General features: G+C 39.1%; 3 protein-coding genes across 6 annotated transcripts in view; 1 reads left to right on the top strand and 2 right to left on the bottom strand.

The window, feature by feature from the left end:
• The first annotated feature begins 7491 nt into the window (after positions 1-7491).
• Positions 7492-9417, top strand: cdk5r2b (cyclin-dependent kinase 5, regulatory subunit 2b (p39)). Its single transcript, XM_053627891.1, has one exon. The coding sequence runs from the start codon at positions 8599-8601 to the stop codon at positions 9415-9417; it is 819 nt and encodes a 272-aa protein (XP_053483866.1). The 5' UTR covers positions 7492-8598.
• A 1905-nt stretch (positions 9418-11322) lies between these two features.
• fev (FEV transcription factor, ETS family member) lies at positions 11323-23560 on the bottom strand. The gene is made up of 4 exons (XM_053627855.1): positions 23550-23560; positions 21294-21400; positions 16635-16706; positions 11323-13188 (listed from the first exon to the last, which is right to left on the bottom strand). Exons 1-4 carry the CDS (start codon positions 23558-23560, stop codon positions 12638-12640), a joined length of 741 nt encoding a protein of 246 aa, XP_053483830.1. The 3' UTR covers positions 11323-12637.
• Positions 23412-24321, bottom strand: part of cryba2b (crystallin, beta A2b) — an 18006-nt gene continuing 17096 nt past the window's right edge. For all 4 annotated transcript variants that reach the window (XM_053626108.1, XM_053626110.1, XM_053626107.1 and 1 more), the window contains one exon: positions 23412-23779. In XM_053626108.1, the coding sequence (XP_053482083.1) occupies positions 23632-23779 (148 nt within the window). In that variant the 3' untranslated portion in view covers positions 23412-23631. The remainder of the gene's footprint in view (positions 23780-24321) is intronic.

Genomic DNA, 24321 nt, shown 5'->3' with positions numbered 1-24321 from the left:
GAACAGCATCTGTTCAGAGGGTGAGGCTGCTCAGAGGGTGCTCTGAGAGGTAACCATAGCAACAATCCTATAAGGTGTTTATCTAGATAAACAAAACATCTCTGATTTGATAGCAGGTTTCACACTGCACACATCATGGGCACATAAGAAATCCTGGGAAAATGATGTGTTTTGCCTTGCGTGGGCCAATCAGACAATCAGACCAAACAATTTGTCCAATCGCCATCAGGCTGCAGTTTCATTTCTCTCCATCCATCACCACGTCCCCTAAAATCTGCACTCTGAAATGACAGGCCGAGTCACTGAGACCTTCAATTTAGCAGTCTGAGTGTTCGTGGGGGTTCGATCTCAGACGGAGCAGGGTGGAGGGGGGTTAAAGGGGGGTAAAGATACGTGGTGGAGGAGGGGTGAAGCAGGGGGTCAGTTAGCGCTAATGGCTAAAGGACTTTGATGTGGAGCAGAGTGAGACTGCAGGCCGAGCGAAACAGCTCGTAACTGACCTCGCTTCATAAGCACGTCATAAACTCCTGCTCCTGGAGTGTGTGTGTGTGTGTGTGTGTGTGTGTGTGTGTGTGTGCATGTTCCAGTTCCAGCCTGATGTTTAGATGAGACATTAGATGTGTGGTACAGAAACTTAGATGTGTTGCCTAGCAACAAGATAAAATAATGCAAACAGAGAAGATGTAAGATGTGTTTAACCGTGATAAGAAATAATGATATGAGATGAGAGAAGAGAAGTGGAGATAAAACAAGATGAGATAAGATATTGTTTTGTCATTTTCAGCTTTCTCTAAGCTTTGCCTTTTACAGAGTTTTGTGGGCGTGGCTAAGTGTAAATCATCTATGCCGTGAACATGCTTGCTAATTGACTGGAGTTGATTTGGAGATTGGAGCTGATTGAAGTTTATCAACATACGCACGTGAGTATGAAGAAAGGTTTTGTGAACATGGTGAGAATTTAACGTTTGGTTTGACTTGATTTCAACCAAAGGGAAAAAACCGTATTTAAACATGACAGATAAAGAAGTGGCATGACTTTCTACATTCTGTAAGTAGATATCATTTTGGAGGAACTGTAGAGTGTCATTTTCAGCAATCCTCTGTTGTTGTTTTTTTATGGAGTAAATAAAAGGCTGTAAACCTTTAACCCATGCCTGCACTGTTTCCAAATGAAAACACATATCTAAAATGATTTTTTCCATCAGGATAAAAACTGGTCTGACTGGTTAAATGTTCCTCATGTCAATCTAACCTCATCCCTAAAATGACTTTCTGATGAGTAACTATTATTTTGAATTCTGTGAGTCAGTTGCATTATCAGTTATAAACACAGGTCAGAACACATACATATTTATTTTTGGGCAAAAATCAAACGCTCCATTTTGGTCCCATGTTCTGTCGAGGAAATCTGTGTAACGTCTAGAATAACCTGTAATGAAATGCTTTTGAGATGCATGTTGATGTTAATCTGGACATTTTGTATTCCTCTTCTGTCTGTGTGGTATGACATCATCACTCCGCGACCCCTGACACGGTGATGAGGTCACATTACTCAGCAGATCATTTAGATGTTCACCGTCATCAAGGTCTGGACTTAAATCATTTTAGACATGCTGAAATTGCTGCCTGCTGCTGAATGAAACAGAGACGGCTGGGGTTCGACATCAACGCCACTGACGGAGTTAAAGGAGGCTTTTATACCCACTGAAAACTGCAGGAATGAGTGAAGCAATAATCTTTAATCATATAGGTCTGGATCATACTGAGATCAGCGTCTCCCTCTGCTGGTCACTGCAGCACACTGCAGCCTACATAGGGATTTGGGGAGTGGAGAGAGACCTGACTTCCTTAGCACAATGAATGAATTAATTTAAAAAGTCCAATTAAATTTCAACATGCTGTCTCAGGGCATCTCACACCATTCTCATGCTATCACACCATTCTCATTCCTCTCACGGCATCTCACACCATTCTCATGCTGTCTCAGGGCGTCTCACACCATTCTCATGCTGTCTCACGGTATCTCACACCATTCTCATGCTGTCTCACGGCATCTCACACCATTCTCATGCTGTTTCAGGGCATTTCACACCATTCTCATTCCTCTCACGGCATCTCACACCATTCTCATGCTGTCTCAGGGCGTCTCACACCATTCTCATGCTGTCTCACGGCATCTCACACCATTCTCATGCTGTCTCACGGCATCTCACACCATTCTCATGCTGTCTCGGGGCATCTCACACCATTCTCATGCTGTCTCGGGGCATCTCACACCATTCTCATGCTGTCTCACAGCATCTCACACCATTCTCATTCCTCTCACAGCATCTCACAGCATTTCACAGTATCTCTCAGCACCTGCCAGCATATTTCAATGTCTCTCAGCATCTCACAGTGTCTCATGCCATTTGTCCACATCTCAGGCCATCTCTTGCTGTATCACAGAATCTCATGGCATCTCAGCATCTCACGACATTTCTCAGACTTTCGCACATTCAGCTTCTCATGGCGTCTCACAGTGTCTTTCACCACTCTGTCATTCTGTCTGTGTTGTAAAAGATAGCAGGACTGCAGTGATGACCAGCTGAAGGAGTTTACACAAGCTTTCTCTCAAATGAAGCATTGATGCTCTGGGTCTGGAGATTCAGGGGTTTATTTTGGGAGGAAGTGTCTTTATCAGCAGGAATTGTGGGTAATGTGTTTTGTCCACAGGGTTCAGTCTGTCGTTTGCTGATTCTGGCACTAGTGAGAGTTTATCTCTCTGGTAGTGCTCAAGACTTCTCTTCAAATTTTACAGCAATATTTATGTTAAAATTCCCCAATTAATCTTCCCTCATCTCTTTTCCTGAAAAAAACACATAGTGTACTACATAGTGCACATGATGTTGCAGTGTGGGAAAGCATTTACATTCTGCTCAACGTGACCTTCATGTGGGTAAGAGAACGCTCCATCATGGTGTTTTTATTTCTGTTACAGAAAGTGAAGAAAAATCGTGAAGTGGAAAAATGATTTTCCGTCTCGCTCCACGTTGAGTAAACATCTACATCAGGTTCTTTTGAGTAAAATCGAGCTAAGCATTATTCTAGTGGTAGAGCAAGCGAGAGAGAGGGAGAGAGAGCACCCTCTGCTGTTTAGGATCCACTTACACGGGATTTCCTGTTGAGAATTAAAATGTTTGAAATCCAGTACAGTGAGTTTAAAGCTCAGAAATAAATCAGTTCAGAGTAGTTTATCAGTTAATGTTTAATGATTTATTATTGAGGATAATAATAAATGATAATAATAAATAACTAAATGAGTTATTAATGATAAATTCGTGAATATTTACTGTATAAAGTGCAAAGTACATTTCATTTAATTTAGGTACAAGGCTTACAATAAACAATTTAATGAATATTTAATAATATTGGAATACTAAATTATATTTAATAACGTTTAAATTGAGTGTTTTAGGTAAACTCACTCAGACTTTAATTCTGTGCTGTGGTTATAGTCTATTCTCATATATCACAGAGGCCTTCTTTTTACATTCTGCTTTCTACTTCCTGTCTCTTTCCACTCTAGCTCCACCCACAACACGCCCCCCTGAACACACCCCCTCAGTACCGCCTGTCTCTGGTTATTTAACTTTATGTCCTACAGCAGGGGTCCAGGCAGGAGCCACACCTGATTTCAGGTGTTTAATCAGTACACCTTAGCGTCCAATCAGCTATCCAGTGTGTCTTCTGTTTGCAATGAAAGCTTGAAGCGTCCCGGCCCTGTGGAGAAGACTGAAGACTGAAGACTGAAGGTCCTGCTCTACAAACAGTGAATTCACAAAACAGTGCTTATTAACAGTGCTGTTTACTCTGTTTCTGACCCTTATGGCTTCTCAGATTCAGATTTATTACCCTTTTGGCGTCCCACTTTCCTTATTTGGTCATTACTTTCTGTGCTTGCCAACTCTCTGGTTCTCTGTGGATTGGTTCCACCTGTGTCTCGTTTCACACCACTCTATTTAAACTCAGGCTTCCAGATGTGTTATTTGTAGTGTTTTGTCATAGGAATTGCTGCCGATGATTTAAAAGACAGGAGAAAACAGCGTTAATAATATGTTCACACAGTATTTTAGCTGTAAAAGCAGAGCTCTAGATGTCATAAAGCTCCATCATGGTGTTTTTATTTCTGTTACAGAAAGTGAAGAAAAATCGTGAAGTGGAAAAATGATTTTCTGTCTCGCTCCACGTTGAGTAAACATCTACATCAGGTTCTTTTGAGTAAAATCGAGCTAAGCATTATTCTAGTGGTAGAGCAAGCGAGAGAGAGAGAGAGAGAGAGAGAGAGAGCATGAACAATCAATGTCTTTAAGAGGAAACTCAGTGAGGATTTTTAGTGCTACTTAGCAATTTTTATTATCTGGTCCTGTGTTAATTGGCTTTTTATTTGTGTTTGTTAAATTATTAGACGTTTTCTCTGTAGCTCATCTGTGCAAAATTTTGGAAATGAAGGAAAATGGCATAATTTAAAGCAGAAAAAAAAAGATTAAACAATTAAAGAAAGGACACCGATGCTCGTTTTAATACCTGGAGGATGCTGGATGGTGGAAAAAGTGGTTTGTGAATTAAGAAAAATTGGAAGTACAGAGATTTTGAGGATAAATGCTGGGATGTAGCTCCTCTTTCCGCTCCATCTGAACACTTCTGAGCAACAGATCTTCTCAAGACAGAAGAGGTAAAATAAAGATTTTTTTATGGACAACTTTAGATTTTTTTCAAAGCACAATAAAACAATGCATCACACAGCTGAAATTATACAACATATAATTCCCCAAAATATTTTTCTCAATAAGACTTATCAGTGCCATCTTCTACTTTACTGTGGAGATGAGTGAAAGGAATTTTTGGCCGCTTTTCAGCAGTCCTGTGCTCTTCCCCACACATCATGTTTGGCTTTACTGACAAAAGCTGAAATAAATTTGTCTATATTTAATTTTACTTAGTGTTATAATATTGCTCATCATCTCTCCAGTTTGGTTTTATTCGACTGCGTCTTATTTTCAGAGTTTTGTTCACTTCTTTACTTTATAGAGAGTTGAACTGGGTTTTCCCGCTCTGTCGGATCGTTTCTTCATATCGTAGTGCGTCACATACAAAACTGAGGAAGCACTCATTTTATAAACGCTTCCTGACTCTAAACTAATCCACACTGCAATCCTTTAGAGAGACGGGCGAAAATTCCATAAGTGTTTTTACCTTGGTTGGTTGGTTTTTGTTTTTAACTGTTAGCTTACAGTTAGATTGTGTATTAGCAAACAAGCCTTAAAGTAGCAAGATTTGTGATTTTGATTTCCATCCACCTTCTATACTGCTTACTCCTTTTCAGGGTCACGGGGAACCTGGAGCCTATCCCAGGGAGCATCGGGCAAAAAGGCAGGGTACACCCTGGACAGGGTGCCAGTCCATCGCAGGGCACAATCACATACACACTCGCACATACACTACGGACACTTTAGACACACCAATCTAAACGACATGCCATGCATGTCTTTGGCCTGGGGGAGGAAACTGGAGTACCCGGAGGAGAACATGCAACGCACACGGGGCCACGGTGGGAATCGAACCCCTGACCCTCGAGGTGTGAGGCGAACATGCTAACCACTAAACCACCGTACGCCCTTGCTTTTGATTTAGCCTTCTAAATTAATTTAGGGCGGTTCAACTGCAAATTAACAATCGTAAAATGTACATTTATGATCGATTCATTCTGGCTTGAAGTAAAACCATCACCACTACATTGCTATACACACCCAAATGTAGAACTTCCCTCGTTAACACCAATCTCCTGCTTCAAGACATGAACATCACATTTTAAAGTGTAAGTTGAGTTTAAAAAGAACTGAGTGGTCACTTTCCCTTCTTTTATTTATTATTAAGTCCATAAAACACTACAGTACATTCGATAAAATAATACATCAGATTTATTAACCGCTGGGAAAGTGTGTGTGTGTGTGTGTGTGTGTGTGTGTGTTGGCAGTAGTTTTCCAGCTGAAAGCAGAACTCTGTCATGCTGGGTTATATTGCGCTGATGGAGTGTGTGATTTCAGGTTATTAAAGATGGTGCTGGAGTGATGAAGGCTGTTGCTGATGGAAACTTTCCACCTCACACACTGTCTCTCTCTCTCACACACAACACAAGACAACACAACATACTTCGGCTATGTCGCACTGCCGGTTTGCAGCATGTATCTAAACTGTATATATTCACGCCGTGTACGTGTAAACTTTGGGTCACGTGTGAAACCCAGGAATCAAAACACTGAATCAGTTGCCTCAGTCCTGCATTCTCTCACCATGAAAATAAAACTCCTGTCCAAACACAAATTTCATATTGCAGTATGTTTATTTTGAGGATGTATTTTAAATCACTTATACTGTTGTCTTTTGGAGATCCTTTTCAGTTCCTTTGATGAATCATTTTTAAGGAGCATAAAGCTGAGGCTGAAAAGGGTTTCTGGGAAAATAACACAGCCTACATGCGAGTGATCGTGATGGAGAAGTCAAGCTGAAAAGGTGTGTTAAACATGTTAAAACCAGAGCAATGTTGCCCCCTGCTGTTGTGTAAGTGAAAGAGCTAAAAATAAAAACATCTCATCTCACACTGTTACGTCATCGGTCTGAGTACTGAATAAAAATCCATCTGAAGTACTTGTATTTTATTTAATACTATGTGTAGCTGTAAACGTTATACACCAGCCTGAATATTAAGTTCTGTCATTTTCCTTCCACTTTTCCTGGTGTGTGCTGCCACACCGACCAGTCCATTCCTACAGGAGTTTTGATTTTGCTCTGGCTTTTTTCTAAATTTGAGATGAAACTTGAGATTTTATTACTTTTTATTTGCGGAAAAATGCACAAAATTCTTCTGCACAGAATTTTTACATTGATGTTTGTTGGTAAATGAGACCTTTTAGCTGTACCCGTATTCGATTCGAATCGACGAGGGTTTTGGCTGAATGTGCGTCGTGATGACGCGTCTCGGCCCAAATCTGAAGAAAATCTGCAGTAATTTAGAAAAATTACAAACTCCTCAGAATACTGTGGCGTTTCCTTGATTTTGTGTTAATTTCTGCATTCGCAAAATCCTGGAAGGACTGACCAGTTGATCTGTTTGGTCCAATCTTGAATTTGCTAAGAATGCTAAATGCATTTAAATCATCTGGTGTAGTTTTCCATTTACGTGCTTGAATACATCAAATATACTCAACACAACACATTTCTAAGACCACTGGTGCTCATTTTAAAATGGAGCTCTTGGCATGTATTTTGGTTTTTTTGGAAGTTGGCATCAGAGAACATCTGCCCAAAATCCTTAACATCTGTGCAGAACCTCAACCGGAAGGTAGCTCCTTGAGGTGATGAGGGAAAAGCAATATGTGATTTCCTTCTGTCTCATTACTGTCTCTTGGATCATGTTTTTTTTGGGGGGGGGCACTGTATTCACCTAATGATGTATGTCACCTAATGATGATTATTCTGTCATTTATTACTGAATGATGAAGCAATAAATACAAATGTCTTATTTTAATTACAGGAAATGAAGAAACTTGACTTTGTGCATTATTCATTAATTTTGGAATTGATTTTGGCAGATCACATCTCAGTCTCTCTGGTCCACTGGGATTACTGGGGGTTCCTCGAGACCATCTTCCTCAATAGTAGGTTAAATCGTGCCTGTGGGCCAGGCGGAGGTTCAGGGTAGGGGATCATCAGATAGAGCAGACGGAACCTTTCCACAGCTGAGCTCCACAAATGAATGTCTTAAGTTCTGAGCACACAAATTACAGTTCAAAGTTATTTTCCCACAAAACATTTGGAAAAGGTGTTGACCTTTCTCAAAAATAACAGCATTTTCATGGAGGGTGCCAATACTTCTGAGCTAGATTTCGCTGGCTAGGTTACACTTGCTAGCAAGTGGTTTTTAAGATTAAACTCATTAGCAGGACTGGGAAACACTGCCCAAGACAATCGAGCGAGCAAGGTCATATTTTGCAAATTTGCAATTAATGGCAAAACTATTGGCACCCACCAAAAGCTCCGTCATGTTACACAAACAACTATTTATATATTTTTAACAAAAAGCATTTTGTGTGAAAAGGTGCCAATATTTCTGTATCTGACTATTTACTGTTAGCTAGGTTTACTGGCTTATCATGCTGGCAAGTGGTTTAAATATCTTGACTAGATCATTAGTGCTTCAGCTCACTATCATTAGCCCACTAATCTCATTAATTAACGTTTGCCTCTGAGTCGTATTTTCAACAAAACTCTGGACGTGTAGACTGTGGATGTTGATGATGGTCTGGTTTTACAATCACATGTCTCAAGTGAGGTAAAGACGCATGGCGTCATTGGAACACACACTAAATTTAGCTCTAAAAGCCAGATTACGATTGGTCCATCAGCCTGCCGGTGTTCAAGCTTCCTGATGGGATTATTCCGTGGTGTGGACACAGTTTGTGTGCCGTGGAGAGGATGTGGTTCTGCACTGTTCATCCTGTTTTTTGAGTTTCTAGTATATTCCTTGTCACAGAATAAACATTTGAAGTTGCAGGAATAATGGGCACGGTGCTCTCGGTCTCCCCAGTGTCGCAGGACGAAGTGGATGAACGCAAGAGGAGAGGCCTGAGCAAACCGAGGTTGATGGTATCAACCTTCGGTTTCAAGATGGTTAAGCAGAAAAGTAGCAAGAAAGTCAACCCACATCCATTTCCGACCATCCATATCGGAGAAGATTTGAAGGCACCACCCCAAAACTCTCCACCACAGTCTGGAGAAACCGAGGCACCATCCCAAGAACTGGAACAAACTAAACTCCCAGTAACCAAGCAGCAGGAAGACGTGCAGAAAAACCAACCAAGCTGCCAGGTCCTCACGCCTCCAGTCCGCATCACTGTCCAAGCCTCCACAGGTGAGCTGCTGCTCTGTCTGGGTCGATTCCTACGCCGTCGCTGCCTTAAAATCTCTGATCTAACCTCAAACGAGGTGATCGCCTGGTTCAGGAACGTGGACCAGACTCTGTTGATGCAGGGCTGGCAGGAGGAGGGCTTCATAACACCTCCCATTCTCGTCTTCGTCTACCTGCTGTGCCGGGACACCGTGAGCGAGGACATCGCCAGTCCAGGTGAGCTCCACGGCGTCTTTCTCACCTGCCTGTACCTGACCTACTCTTACCTGGGCACCGAGATCTCGTACCCGCTCCAGCCCTTCATTATCGACGCTAATAAGGATATGTTCTGGCAGCAGGCTCTGGGTGTCATCGATAAACTCAGCTCCCAAATGCTGCGGATCAACATGGACCCACAGTTCTTCACTGAGGTTTTCCAGGAGCTGAAAAATGAAGGAGAGGTGAAGAACAGGAATGGTCTGGACCGCTGAAATTCCAGATTTTGGATTTTTGTCATTCTTCTGAATTGAGGGAAAAGTTTACTTTGTCTTAATAATTTTTGTTGCTTTCAGCATAAATAATTTGATGGTAAGAATTCAGTAAATAAGGTGGGTCTGTGTATTCATTACATTTATATTTCTTAAGGCAAAATGGGGAGCGAGTTTGTTTTTAGGCAGGAATATGAGCTGCTGAGGCCCGACACAATGCCATGTAAATGCCATGATTTAAATGCCATGATTTAAAGAGTCTGAGTAATCTCTTCTCTTTCTAGAGCTTCTGTAAGATGTTAGTTGGGGTCAAGGACAGTGTTTTTCACAAATCACTAAAGTTTGTTGCTGTGGACTCGTACAGAAGGTTGGAAAAGTCTGAGGCTACAGTCATTTAAGCCCCAAAGTTAGGTTTAAGGTTATGATTTACAAACAAGCAATAGGAAAACATGAGCGGTTTTTATATTTATTTTAAAGTCAAAAAATGCTCTTCAAACCTCTCATTGACATTTTTACATTCAGAAGCAAAAAATAACTCAAATGCAACTTAAAAGGAAACGAGGCGTATTGATGCTGTCAAATAACACCATAAGTATCCAAAGTACACTTTGTTTATTGAGAAATTAATGTTTATTTATCTATTGATCATGCCGTGAGCCACTACAGGATGTGGCATGTTTTCCAATTTTCTCTTTTTTTTTTTTTTTTATTCTTTTTCAGGAGATTGTCTTGTACTGTGTTGCACTGAACTTTAAATTTGTGAAATCCAAATGTGCAGACTTTTACTTCATTTAACGATTCCTTGCTCTATTTCTAGTTTTTTGTTATGAATTTTGGACGCTACTAGAAGTTTTGGGGGCGTTGGCCATGCTCGGTTATCAAGTGCTGCTTGTTTGGATGGGTCTGGTTTATCTTAGTTTATCCATGAACCAAAGTCAGCTTTTATTGCCAAATTTATTACATGTACAGTGTAAATCCTCTCTTCATAATATCTTAGATTGTTAGGAAACTGGGATCAGGGCAGAGGAACCGTAATAAGAGCTCCCGAAGGAGAAGATGGCAGAATTCAAACTCTCAACCTTCTAATAATTGGGTCTGAATCTTCCCCACTGCCCAGAAAGCATCCCATCCATCACTTTACCCACCAACGCGACATCGTAAACATGCTAACATCATTCTCCGGATGGAGTTTCTGCACTAGAAGAAAAAGAAAAGACTGGAAGAAGAGGAAAAGAGAAACATTGGGGTTTGGTTAAATCAGGAACGTCCACGCTTTTAGAGAAAGTCAATGAAACACCCGGCCTGTGCTGAACTGCTGTTTGTTGGTACCTTAACAGGATAATTCTGGATTAGTACAGATTAGATTTAAGACTGGTTTACCTCAGGGGTCACAAGTGGAGTTCAGATCAGGAGTCGTCAAACAAATGTGTGTGTGTGTGTGTGTGTGTGTGTGTGTGAAGTTTGCGAACGTTCATTGGAACTATTGTTTCAGGAAACACTAAATCGTTGAACGATGTTGTTAATGATGGAACTTGCGACCATATTTGGCTAGCGATGCTTTTGGGAAACGTACCCCTGGTTGCCGGTGATGTTCCTCTTCTTGGATCTTCTCCACATTGCTCAATATCATCCATAATCAGGACACTGGGCTTTGTAAAGGGTGGCTGTTTACCAAATATGGTGATTTGGGGATGTTTCTTTATATAAATGGGTGTGTCCATGAACAAGCAGAGCAATTTAGAATTTAGAATTTAGTGTGTGTGATAAAAACCCAATTTCATTATGAGTACTGATGATTCTTGTGCTCAGATTTAGAAGACTACGCTCCTTTAGATGCAGAATTGAGTACACTAAGCGGCCACGTTGTCGTGAAATTTTAATCCATGACTCACAATTCCAACATCTCTTCAGATATTTCCCACACTGTAAAAATATACGTAAGTGAAAAACACGTATTTTTGATCAGTCAAGTTGCTTTGATCCTAAATTTACCAAGACAAAGACTTTTAGAAAAGAACATGAGATGATTAATTGAATGATATAAATGATAAATCAGGAAGGAGGTGAAGTCAGGAGACACACTGCGTTTTTATTTATTCAGATATTTCCCGAGCTGATGTACGTTATACGCTACACTGCTGTTTATTATTAACATTCCATTTTTATTCATGTTTACATAATGCATGAATTATAATGATAAATCATTCTAATTAGATCAGCTTGAACGTTGTTTATGCTGTAAAGACGACTATAAATCTTTATGAATAAAGAAATGTGAAGTGAAGCACAGGCTGCTGTAAAAGTGTAACTTAATTCAGCTCAATGGCATCAGATCTGTTTCCTTCAGTGTTTTAAGTCGTGTTTTGACTCCGAGTCGTTTTATGTCTCGTACCGTGAGGTCAGCATCTCCACTGACCTGTTGTGTATGAAAAACTCATGAACTTTAATTCATATTAGCGTAAACGCAAAACACGAGAAAACCGAACGTCATTAACGTAGAGTTCAGTGAGACGCAGCAGCTTTAAATCTTCATTTATAATTCATTTACCATTCTTCATTTGTTCCAGATTTAATCCTAATTCCACAGCTAGGACTATGGTGCTAATATCAGTGCAGCATGCTACAAAAAAAACCTGGAAACTGTTTCTATAGCAACATCTTTATCATTAGCATGCAACTGTCTAAAAATGCTTAGCAATAAAAGTTGCTAATAAAGACAGACTTTTTTTTTCAGAACCTTTTCTGGTTAATATTGTTCACACAAATGTGCATGAGGCTGTTATATTCCAAGCCGAGCTAGCCAGGACTTGTTTTGTTGTTTTACGCTGTTTACGCTCGCTAGCTTGTTGCTATTTCCGAAATGGCATAATTGCCTACTATGCTACTACACATCCTGTAAATTATTTACATTTTAATACTAATTATTCTGCTAAATAGTGATCCTGCAACTCATAACTGCTTCACGAAACCTGTGACGCTGCGGTTGGATTTGCAGTTAGCCGACGTTCAGGGTTTATGCTAACTCTGTTTATAGAGGTACAGGTAAAAATCTATTAGTACAGCAGTAGCGCAAGTCAAAGTGAGCGGATTTGTGTTCTTGTAAATGGGTAAGACGAGATCAGAAACGTGGAGATACTTCTGAACGTTTTTAAGATTCGCTACAAATCCAGTCACCTTGACTAGCCGTTTCTAGAAAATTCCACATGCAGATGACTCCGCCCCCTCAGTTATAGTGATTGTTGATGTTGTTGAGGTGGTTGATGTTGTTCACGCAGCTGATATGCGCTGCACTGAAATGCGCAGGCGGCTGCAGGCCATGACTCGGATACAGCGCCGGTCCGGATCCGGTCCAATACGGAAACCCGTGAGGACCGACGCCAGGAGCCACCAGGTTCAGCTTGGAGATTCCTGAGAAAGGAATGGAGGTGAAGTTGGTGTGGAGTGTGTAAAGGGCCTCGGAGGAAGATGAAGAGGAAGTGGAAGAGGAAGAAGGCTGGCAGGCCTGTGCCAAGCCCCGGAAGTCGAATCTGTAGGCGTAGCGCTTGCCATGAACTTTGCTCATGATGTTCTTGTCGTAGTAGTAACGCAGGGCACGGCTCAGCTTGTCGTAGTTCATGTTGGGTTTGCTCTTGCGTGCCCCCCAGCGTCGCGCCACCTCATCCGGGTCGGTCAGCTTAAACTCGCCGCTCGCCCCCTCCCACGCTATACACGACACATTCGAGCTGTCCGACAGGAGCTCCAGAAGAAACTGCCACAGCTGGATCTGACCACTTCCTGCGAAAATATTATCAGTTCAGCTACAGATACACTGAAGCAACCTTTTATATTCTGACATTAGCAGGACTGATATGAGAACTGATACAGGTACAACTGGTGAAATAATCATCCAAAGCAGCAAACAAAAACATGATACAGTCGGACAATCCAAATCCCAGAATGTGCTAAACGCAGTAGGCAAGACTTCGCAAAGAGTAACTGGAAATTTGGTGTTGATGAGGACGTGATGGGAATCAGGTGAACTCTGTAACCCGCAGGTGAGTCAGTACTCAGGTGATCAGGACTTCTGGTGGTGGGTGTGTTTCCTGAAAACAATGTTATTTGTTGAACAAACAAACAGATGTGGAAGTACGACACATTTAAGGCTCTTTTGTGAGTTTCTGGAAAGGCTTCATAATTAGATATTTACATTTATTCATGTAGCAGATGCTTTTATAAAAAGCGACTTACAAATGCGGAAATACAAGCGAAGAGATAGGGTTAGGGGTTAGTTAAGTGTTCACAGAAGAGGTGGGACCCTAACCATTTATTAAAGATAGTGACAGATTCCAGACTGAGGTCAGAAAATCATTCCACCACTGAGGGACGGTCAGTTTGAAGGTTCTGGAAAGGGACCTCATGGCTTGCGGAGAAGGCACTATACCAGGCGTCGGTCGTTAACTGATCGCAGGTTGTGAGAGGAAACATGAACCTCCATTTTTAACCCCTAAGTACAGGATCATAACCAGACAAAATCCAAAATGTTCTGTTATTTTTATTGGGTCAGTACTTCCACAGAATTTCTTTCATCCGAGGCTGGGTTTATCTTCGTTAAGGGTAGACGTGGAGGGGTGTGACACTGTTCATTTTATCATCATTTTATCATCTATCTGTATAAGAATGAGGTGATGTGGAACAGCTCTCTAATCACTCAGTGTAGAGTAAAGCAGGAGGTGCAGGGGGTGATGCACCATGAGCACAGGAAACAGCTTCACATGTTGGGTTCGGGTTCATAATAATAATAATAATAATAATAATAATAATAATAATAATAATAATTTAAAAATCACAGCACAAAGATCATGGTTAAATTGAACTCTTTCTCTGTCCTGGATGAGATCATTACCTTTGTGATTATTTTGAGAAATTCAGCATGGTTCACTTCGTCCTTTAGTCCTTTTAATCCATGCTCAGTAATTAAAGAACATTCCTAACACAGGGTTTATTCGTAAAACTTTTAGTTCTTATCGTTATTAAAACGCATGAATAATAACCTACAGCTGTAACATGGATTTTATTTATTTCTTTCTTTATTTATTTATAGTCTCCACTCCCGGAACCCAAACTTGTGAACATGAGATAAAGTGATCAGGAGGAATCCCTTTCTCTATTTTACTGCATTACAGAAATACCTGAACAATGTGGAATTTATTATTGTCCTCGTGTACAGGAGCCGAAATAACCTTTTATTTACTCTGTGAACATCTAAACATTCAAATACAGCTATAAGACTGGAACTGATCACTGGAACATGTGAAGAAATAAATCTAGAAATCAGACTCTCATTATCAAATTTAGATTTGTTTTTGTTGTTGTTGTTTATTTATTCCTTCCGTGCTCCCTTCATTCCCGAATTGTATCACGGAGACTGCAGTGATCCAGTATTAGGCCTTTTATTCACTTGTTCATGAGAGAGAGAGAGAGAGAGAGAGAACTTGATTACAAACGGAGAAAGAAATGAAATAATCTTTTAGATCTGTGAAATTAGTTTATAAAAGTAAATAAATTACTGCATTCTCACACTGCTCTCTTTTTATTCAGAATTATACGGAGTTTATTGTAAATAACAGTAAAATCACAGCTAATCACTAATAATGACACTAATAAAAGTGTCCCAGATTGTTTTACTGCTCTGTCTGTCTTTTAATGTTGGATTTGGTTTTATCTCTGATTATGAACCACGTCACAGACCGGAAGTCCCATTTACTGAATTATTGTTTTAAAGAATACGGATTTTATTATTATTATTATTATTATTATTATTATTATTATTATTATTATTTCTTGAATTATCCGAGTGAGAGTTTAAATATCCGAGAGGATCCACTCACAATACAAATGTAATCTGCTTTAAAATAAAAATAAATAATTAAATAAAAACCATTATTCATCTAAAACATCGCCGGAAAGTCGTGTATTTTATTAAATAAGGAATGAGTTTCTTTCTCTGAATATTTCAGCTGTTAACAGACAGTTTTCTAGCCGACAGAAACGCGTCTGTGTCCGGAACAGAAACACTGATTATTTCCACACAACAACGCAAACTGTGCTAACGGATAAAGATTCATATTAAATATGAATTTATTCAAAGCAGCTCGTTCAGAGACACGACATGTGACATGTAAAGACTTCAGTATCGGTTCATCTTTAACCCAAAAACAACAGCAAACACTAAAAGGTTTTCACTGAATAAACACCGAGCCGCGAGTTTTTACCCCAAAATGATCAAACTGTCTCTTATCTTTCATTTATTTCCACAGATTTATTCGTGTTCGGATTATACGGATTATTTCAAATAAATGTTCTTCACTGATATTTATCTGTGAAAACTGATCAAATACATTTTAGGAAATTGTGATTATTTTCTGTACATTAATATCTCTCACATCATGATCATGAAAATGGGGTTTATAATCTATTAACAATGAAATACAATGAAATAGAAAGGAAATAAAGAGTGGTATGAAAAGGAAAAAAATGAAAAACGACAGAAGCGATATGAAATACCTTTTAGGAAAATAATAATAAAACGAATCTAATTAAAATTTGAGATTTAGTTTGAACACGAAAGAAATAAACACCGATCAAACGCGTTTCTTAAATCTGCAGAAATCTGATCTTTTAAAATCGAAGCTAATTGTTTAATTAATAAACAGAAAAAAGAAAGAAATCTAAAAGCATTCATTTATCAGTGTCAGAAAAAAATGTGAAAAATAACCCGAGATGTTTTCCCTGTATATCCAGTGTGTGTATATATATAAAACCTTACTGTGAGTTTAATCTGTAGAAATCATTTTGCTTTTAATAAGAATAATAATAATCAAATTTACAACAGTTTATGAAGAATAGAAAGCAAAGTGTTTCAGTGAAGTATAACAAAAACAAAGCGAGAAGAGTCTTAATTGTCGTGAACAGAATATTTAGATCTGAAGCTCGAGCTGTTTGTAATTCTGTAATTAGATGGATTTTTATTTATCCGCGTAAAAATGAGGAAAATACAATAACTTGACTTGTTCACTGGATATAAAAGTCCAAATATAGCAATAAATAAAAACATTGATGTAAAATTAATATGCAGAAATATGAATGATGTAGGTCTAATATTATTATTATTATTATTATTATTATTAGTAGTAGTAGTAGTAGTAGTAGTAGTAGTATTAATAATAATAATAGAGACTTACCTTTCTGTACACCTGCATTGATGGGGCTCCAAGACGGACTTTTACTTTCCTTCAATAAATTTTCTGTCGGATCTAAAAAATAAATAAATATCAAATGAAAATATAATTGTAAAAAATTACAGTTTAGTATTTTACATGTGCAGTTTGTTAGTAAAATAAGAAACAATTGAAATATAGTTAAAGCAGGAAGAGGTGAATATTTAAATATTTAAACAATGAGAAACACAATCTCATAAAAATCAAACAGGTCGTTTTTTAATCTGTCGAGAATTGTGGTGTTGTTGTTGTTGTTGTTCCAGCTGAAGTGATATTAGAAATGAGAAAGCTCGCTCTTCTGAGGGGAATCTTTTGCGCTCTGGACTTTTTCTGCTGAAGTCAGGAAGCGCGTTCAGGAAAAAGGATTTCCGACATCCGACAAAAGAGGAGCCGGAGCTCCACCACGCAGCATCAGCACCACCAGCACCACCAGCACCACCATGTACACCTCCTCACTGACTCTCACATCCTCACTTTAAATAACGAAAGTCTCATTTCACACAGAAAGCTGCAGAGTACCTGAGAGATACATGTTAAACACCAGGTTCTGTCCTGTAGCTCTGTGCGCTGCTGAGGGGGAGCAGCCTTTCATCCTGTGTGTGTGTGTGTGTGTGTGTGTGTGCGCGCGCGCGCGCGCGTGTGTGTGTGTGTGTGTGTGTGTAGGGGGAGAAGATTTTTTATTAAACTTTATCTCAAAACTGTGATCTGGAATAAACGCGAGGCAGATTGAAGTTTCTAGGCAACTGTCTCGAGCTCCATCTCTGCGCACCAATATTCACGGAGGACAATTTCCTCTGCAGCATTGCTTTAATTAAAAGAGCAATTTACCTCTGTCATCTTTTCTACCAGCAATCAGCATCATAAAAAAGAGAAAAAAAAGAGGGAAAGAGGAGCGGATAGCGAGCCAGAGCCGCTTATCACCCCGCTATCTGCCTTTAATAAAGTTCCCGCGTGCACATGCGGGGTTTCTATGGAGAAGTGGAGTGTTTGACATGCGGGGTATGATAAATCTCCCCTCATCTCTCTCTCTCTCTCTCTCTCTCTCTCTCTCTCTCTGTGCTTTCCGCTGCTGTAGCTCTCAGTAAACAGCAGGAAAAAGCCTCGCGCTGTATTTTCTGTATTTCAGCGCATGCTTCACTGCGTCTCTGCAAACAGGAACATTTTAACCAAGACATCTGGCACGTGCACGCGACCTGGGGTCATAAATTTAAAAGCTGGACCATTTTATGACCATGCAGACACACAGACTGCATCACACACACAGCTTTATATCTATAATATAATGTAAAATAATATATAGGCTATATGACTGTTTCTCTGCACAGTGGTGGAAGCAGGAATTCAGCTGTTTGATATTAAACCACGTGCACATGCCTAATAAATAAATAAACAAACAAACAAACATATTCCTCAAGGTTCAAACAAATCAAGATGGTGGTGAGGAGTGTCAGTGTGCACTTCTGTTCATTATTCACAATGTATTAAATAAAACACCATGAACTATAAGTCAATACTTCTCTATTTAAATCATCTATATGTTATCTATACATTTATACCAGGTTTCAACGCATCATCTATCTTACTGACACATTTGTATCATTTATACCATCTGTACATTAACTGTACATTATCTATAGAATTACTTACATCATCTAAACATTTATTCGTTGAAAAAAAAAATCACTTGGAAAAAAAAAATGATCAAACTGACTAAAAAATTTCAATAAATAAATACCTAAATAGAGAACGTATTTATTTAAAGTCATAATGTTGGATTACTAAGGTGCTCGTAGCGCCCCCTGGTGGACAATCGTCAGCGTGCTACTGTGTGTGAGTTACCGAGCTAGCCACCATTTCCGTGAACTGTTTCTTATCTTTATAAATAAATAAATAAAATAAATAAGTAAATATTAGGTTTCTGTACAGTAGTCACTGCTCTTTTCACTGCAGACGACAATCATCAAGTTCTAATGCTTTTATTAATATTCTTACTATTCACATTGTATTATTATACTATTACTTATTATTTGAATTACTATATTAATCTGTATATCTGTCTGTTTTGTATAAGTTTAGGGTTCGGTAAACTTAACCCTAACCCTAATGTAAACTGAACTGAAACTGAAACATGTTGTAATGACCAGCAAAACATGTAAAAACATTTATTATAAGAACAATGACATTTTTAAGTTTAAATTTAAGTTTAAGTTTAAATATTGTACACTAATGACCTCCTCACTCCTCTTAAGGATCAGACATTTACAGTGCACTGCATTTTGTTCGTTTTTGTGACTAATATGATTTCATGTCTCTTTCATTATAGGAAAGAGACACCATCATAGGAAAGGAAAGACACCAAAGTTTTTAACTCTGAGATGAGAGGGGGGCGGGGTCCTCTTGTAGCCAGAATTAAGGTGTGAAAAAAATACTGAAAACTTTACGATTTTTAATTAGAGCATAAGATGATATTATTATTATTATTATTATTATTATTATTATTATTATTATTATTATTATTATTATTAATGTTTATTATTTAGGTACTTTTTTTTAAGGATACCTTTAATATTCAGTCATCCGGGTCTCCCTCCTGAACTGAAAATATTAGATTTGAAATTCTTTTCCGTGAATCGAGTCATTTGAATCAATTCATTTAAATGATTCATTCAGATTCGTTCTCTGTTAGTTCAGTTGTATGTTTTACCCAAATGTTCAGTCTGATCAAACACAGAGATCGCACACGATGCATTTAAAGCAGGCAAGAGAAGTGTAAAATAATTAATCACTACTCGTCTTTAGTTTTTAATATTGATATCACAGTCTCTTTTATTTAACAAGTGTATAAGGAATTTGTGTCAGTGCTGAAATCAACCCAAGAGAAAACAATTCTCAATATACAATAGCAAATAAATCTCAATACACGATACAAAATGTACACAATACGCAGTAATGTTGCATGTGTGCTAGTTGTGTTTTTAATGCGAGTGTTGAAAAGCAGCTCAGTTAAATGTTCATCCATGTCCTTGTTCGAGATGATGATGGTTCCGAACACACACTAGTGATCCACTGAAACTGTGACTGAATCATTAAACTCACCGATTCACCTGATTCACTGAACAGCAGGGGGGGCCGATCTCTGGCATGGCTGAAATGATTCACTGACTCAAGGATCATGAATCAGGTGGAAAAATTGTTTGAAAATAAATGTCATGAGTAAAAGATTATTCATATATTTAAAAACGCGGAAATAAATAAAGTGTAAAAAAAAATCACATGAATATAAATGAGGTGTGTAAAAATAAATAAATCACACATATGGCTAGTGAGTCATTCAAAAAGAATCAAGAATCATTTGAGAATGATTCATGATTCTCTAACTGATGCTCACATTCTGCATACAGAGAGATTTAATATGAGTAATGTACATAATAAAACATTCTTTAAAACACAACCACTTATTACTTATCACTTATTAATTATTACTTCCTGTTTATGCCCCGCCCTCCCTTTCTGGTCTTTTTGAAGTTCTTTCTAAGGTTCTTTCATCAATTTTACTCCATAGTGTTCTACATAGAACCTGACAGTCACGTGAGAGTTACAAACATCAGTTCTCTTAAGGGTTCCACATGTGACCAATGAGTTCAGAAGAACTTGCTTAAAATTTGCTGTATTAAAGCCACAAACCCAAAATACATCCCTGAACACTACTGTGAGGAGGCAGAGCTTTCTGAACTGATTGACAGGAGACTAGAGACACCAAGTCGTCCTGATCACATAGTTCTGAATTCTGGATTCTGATTGGCCAGAAGGTGTTGATTAATTCTCTATATCAGCAGCTCTGACTGTAGCGCTCCACATAAACTAACATTTTATTTATTTAACATGTATGGAAGGAGTCTCCAGTCTCAGCGCTTTGTAACAGTCAGAACTTTAAGTTTTCCCAGTTTTCTTCAGAATGACAAGCTGCGTTTTTTTTTTTTATCTTATTAACTTGAAGGGAGAGAATAAAGAGAGAGAATAAAGAGAGAGAATAAAGAGAGGGCACAGATGGAACTGTTTACAGCTACTATAATGTAAGCGAGAACAGGAACTTGCTTAACAGATATTAAATGTGACTATAAATGAATAAAAAACTTGACATGATGAGGATGACTTTACTATTCAATAGAACTTTAATTGATGAGAAAAAGAACAGGAAAGACAAGTGTACATAATTAATTAACGTCTACCTAATGTTCACCTACACGTCAATATAGTGAAGAGTTGAGATCATATATAGACTTCCTGTTTCCTGTCGATGTCTCAGTCTCGGTCGTGGTGTCTGTGGCGTCCCAGACTTGCTTTAGCTGCCTGAGTCTTTTACATTGATCGCAGGCAACTTAAAACAAGCCTCGAATGCTAGACAAGGACTCTGTTAGCACGACTGCAGCTAGAGATTAGAGCGTTACTTTAGCATGTTCTTAACGTGTCGTTTACAATAGAAACATCTCACATGATATTTTTCACAAGATTCCTCACATCTTCGTAGCCCGGATCCTAAATCAGCATTATCCAGTGAATTAACCACAGAAATCTGATAATCCATCATCTGTTTTCCCATACAGAAGGATGAAAGTGACTCACCATGTCCTCTGAGGAGTCCACACACACACACATACACACACACGTTTCTGTCGAACAGCCTGTCCCCTATAGAGTCCTCTCCATCCACACACACACACACACTGGTTCTGCAGCACAGCCGGAGTGTTCACACCACTTTTAATACTCCACACCTGAAATGTGTGTTTGTGAAAGGTGTGTACGGTTGAACATTTATTAGGAGATCCTGGTCTGGGTGTGGAGTTTTCAGCCAGCTACCGATATGTAAACGTGTGTGTGTGTGTGTTTTGCAGGTTCCTCAACAAACAAACCAACAGACGGACTCGGAACAGGATGCTGATGGTAGTGATTAAACACGTAAAATTAAAACACACATGATTATGTGAGTGTAATAATGTGTGTAATACTGTGTATAATAATGTAAACTGGGTCTTGTTAGTATTTGGTGTTTGTAATGGTCGACATGACTCCACATGACTCCACATGACTCCACATGCCAAAGTGTCCTTGGTCCTTGGTCACTGAACCCCAAGTTTCTCCCGATGGCAGGCTAGCGCCTTGCATTGAACGTGTGTGTGTGTGTGTGTGAATGGGTGAATGAGAAACAGTGTAAAGTGATTTGTAGAATGACTTAAATAAGTGCAGCATGTTATTCTACCATTTACATTTGGGTTTGAGATAAAAAGATGAGACGATGGATCAGAATTTCAGCTTCATTTCCTCATATTTACACCTAGACGTGTTAAACAACTTCGAACATGGCACCTTTTGTGTGAACCTACCCATTTTTCAAGTGATCAAAAATATTGTAACATGTGACTGACAGGTGTATCTTGTGACTGACAGGTGTATGTGACTGACAGGTGTATCTAGCTGTGAAGAAAAACCCAAAAACAACAGTCAGTGGCATCACTAACGACCTCCACAGGGCAGGGTGAAGGTCTCACAATCCACCGTTCAAGGAAGACTTGAAGAGCAGGAATATAAAAAACCCATACCACAAGATGTAAACCACTCATCAGCAGTAAGAATCAGAAAACCAGACTGGAATTCACAAAGAAATACAGAGATGATCCACAAAAGTTCTGGAACCGAGATGAACCTCTACCAAAGTGATGGAAAGACCAAAGTGTGAAGAAAGAAAGGATCTGCTCATGATCCAGAACATACAAGCTGATCTGTGGAACATGATGAAGGTAGTGTCATGGTTTGGGCTTGCATGGCTGCTTCTGGAACGTTCTCACTAATCTTTATTGATGATGAACTCATGATGGAGCAGCAGATTGAATTCAGAAGTTTACAGGTACATTTTATCTGACAATTTACAGAGAAATACATCCAAATGGATCAGGAGGAACTTCATCATGCAGCAAGACAACGATCCAAAACACACTTCCACCTCAACACAGGACTTCATCAGGGGGAAAAGTGGAAGGTTTTAGACTGGACACGTCAATCACCAGACCTTCACCCAACTGATCAGTATCTCACCTCCTGAAGAGGAGACTGAAGGGAGAAACCCCCCGAAACACACAACTACTGAAAGAAGCTTCAGGAGAAACCTGGAGAAGCTTCACAGAAGAAGAATCCAGCAGTTTGGTGTCAGTGAGTGATTGATGCAGTTACTGCGAGTAACATGGAAATGCAACCAAATATTACTTGTTAGTCTTGAAGTAAATTAAAGTAAATCTGTTCCTATATTTTTGCTCACCTAAAAATGGGTTTGATACAAAAGGTTCTATGTTTTATGGTGTTTAACACGTCTAGATGTAAACACCAGGAAATAAAAGCTAAACTGATCTCATCTCCACCTTTTAATCTCAAACACAGATGTATTTGGTGTAGAGCACAAACACATAAACTGGCTTTGTGTTCCAGTAGTTTTGGACGGGGTTGTATATTGTTTATACCTGTATATAAACAGTTAGTCATTTTTTTTCATCGTCACATAGCAGGACTCGGGTAGGGGGCGTGGCCTAAAGTCAGAACTCAGAATGCAGTAATTTGTACATTTTATTATTTTCTAGCTCATGGTGAATGTTTTGTTTTGTTTTACATTGCACTATTCCTTTTTTATTAAAAAGCGTGTTGAACACTGTCCCTCTACGTGCAGAGTGGTGATTATTGTGTGTTTAACGTGTAGTGTTTGATCTCTATGGAAATATTTGCTTCATGATCGTCATGTCCTGAGACAGTTACGCAGCGTGTCCGTGTTTTAACCGACATTCTGTTTAGTTTAAAAAGCAAAGAAACGACACTCAGAGAGGGTTTTCACACAGTTTAATCATTGCTTATGGAAGTACAAGGAAGGGTGTGTGTGTGTGTGTGTGTGTGTGTGCGGGTGTGTGTGTGTCAGTGTTTAATGCTGAATCCTGCGGATCGACTGGATCTGGTTGGTGTGAGCCTGAGTACCGAACTCGTTGTAGTTTCTGTACTCGCCCTCGCGTCGGTCTCTCTCCAAGATGTACTGATAACCACGATAACCTGGGAACTGGTACGCCACCCAGCTGCAGGAGAGAGACAGACAGGTAGAGAGAGAGAGAGAGAATGAGTATTTTCATTATAGCAGCACTGTTCCAAATCTCACCTTATTCCCTCTTCCCTACACTAGAGGATTATAGAGAACATACATGTTGTGTATATGTTACACCATTAAAGCAAAAAAACATCATTTTTTTAAATACTGGAAGCTGGTTACGAGTTGCTGTAGTGGTGAATAATATCAGGAATGTTTGCAAACCTTAAGTTCTACCTTTTTTTTTTCCTTTTAACACACAGCACTTATATCCGTTAAAGAGAAATCGCCTCGGAATCATTTTAACTTCACGTAAATCGTTGTTTTCATTTCTGTCGATTTCTAAATGTCTGTGATTATATTTTTACAAACTTGCTGCACAAAATCTCACATTATATCAAAATATTTTTGATCCGGACTCCAGTCCCAGCAAACAGGGGACGTCCCCGGGACGTTGTGAACGACCACTTAGGTCCGCATGAGGTCCGGTTTATAACGTTCGCTAGCGGACATTCGGAGGACGTCAGAGGATAT

Source organism: Ictalurus furcatus, chromosome 6, assembly GCF_023375685.1.
Source record: "Ictalurus furcatus strain D&B chromosome 6, Billie_1.0, whole genome shotgun sequence".
Lineage (NCBI taxonomy): Eukaryota > Metazoa > Chordata > Actinopteri > Siluriformes > Ictaluridae > Ictalurus > Ictalurus furcatus.
The sequence above is the reverse complement of the archived record's forward strand: the minus strand, read 5'-3'. Positions and strand labels throughout refer to the sequence as shown.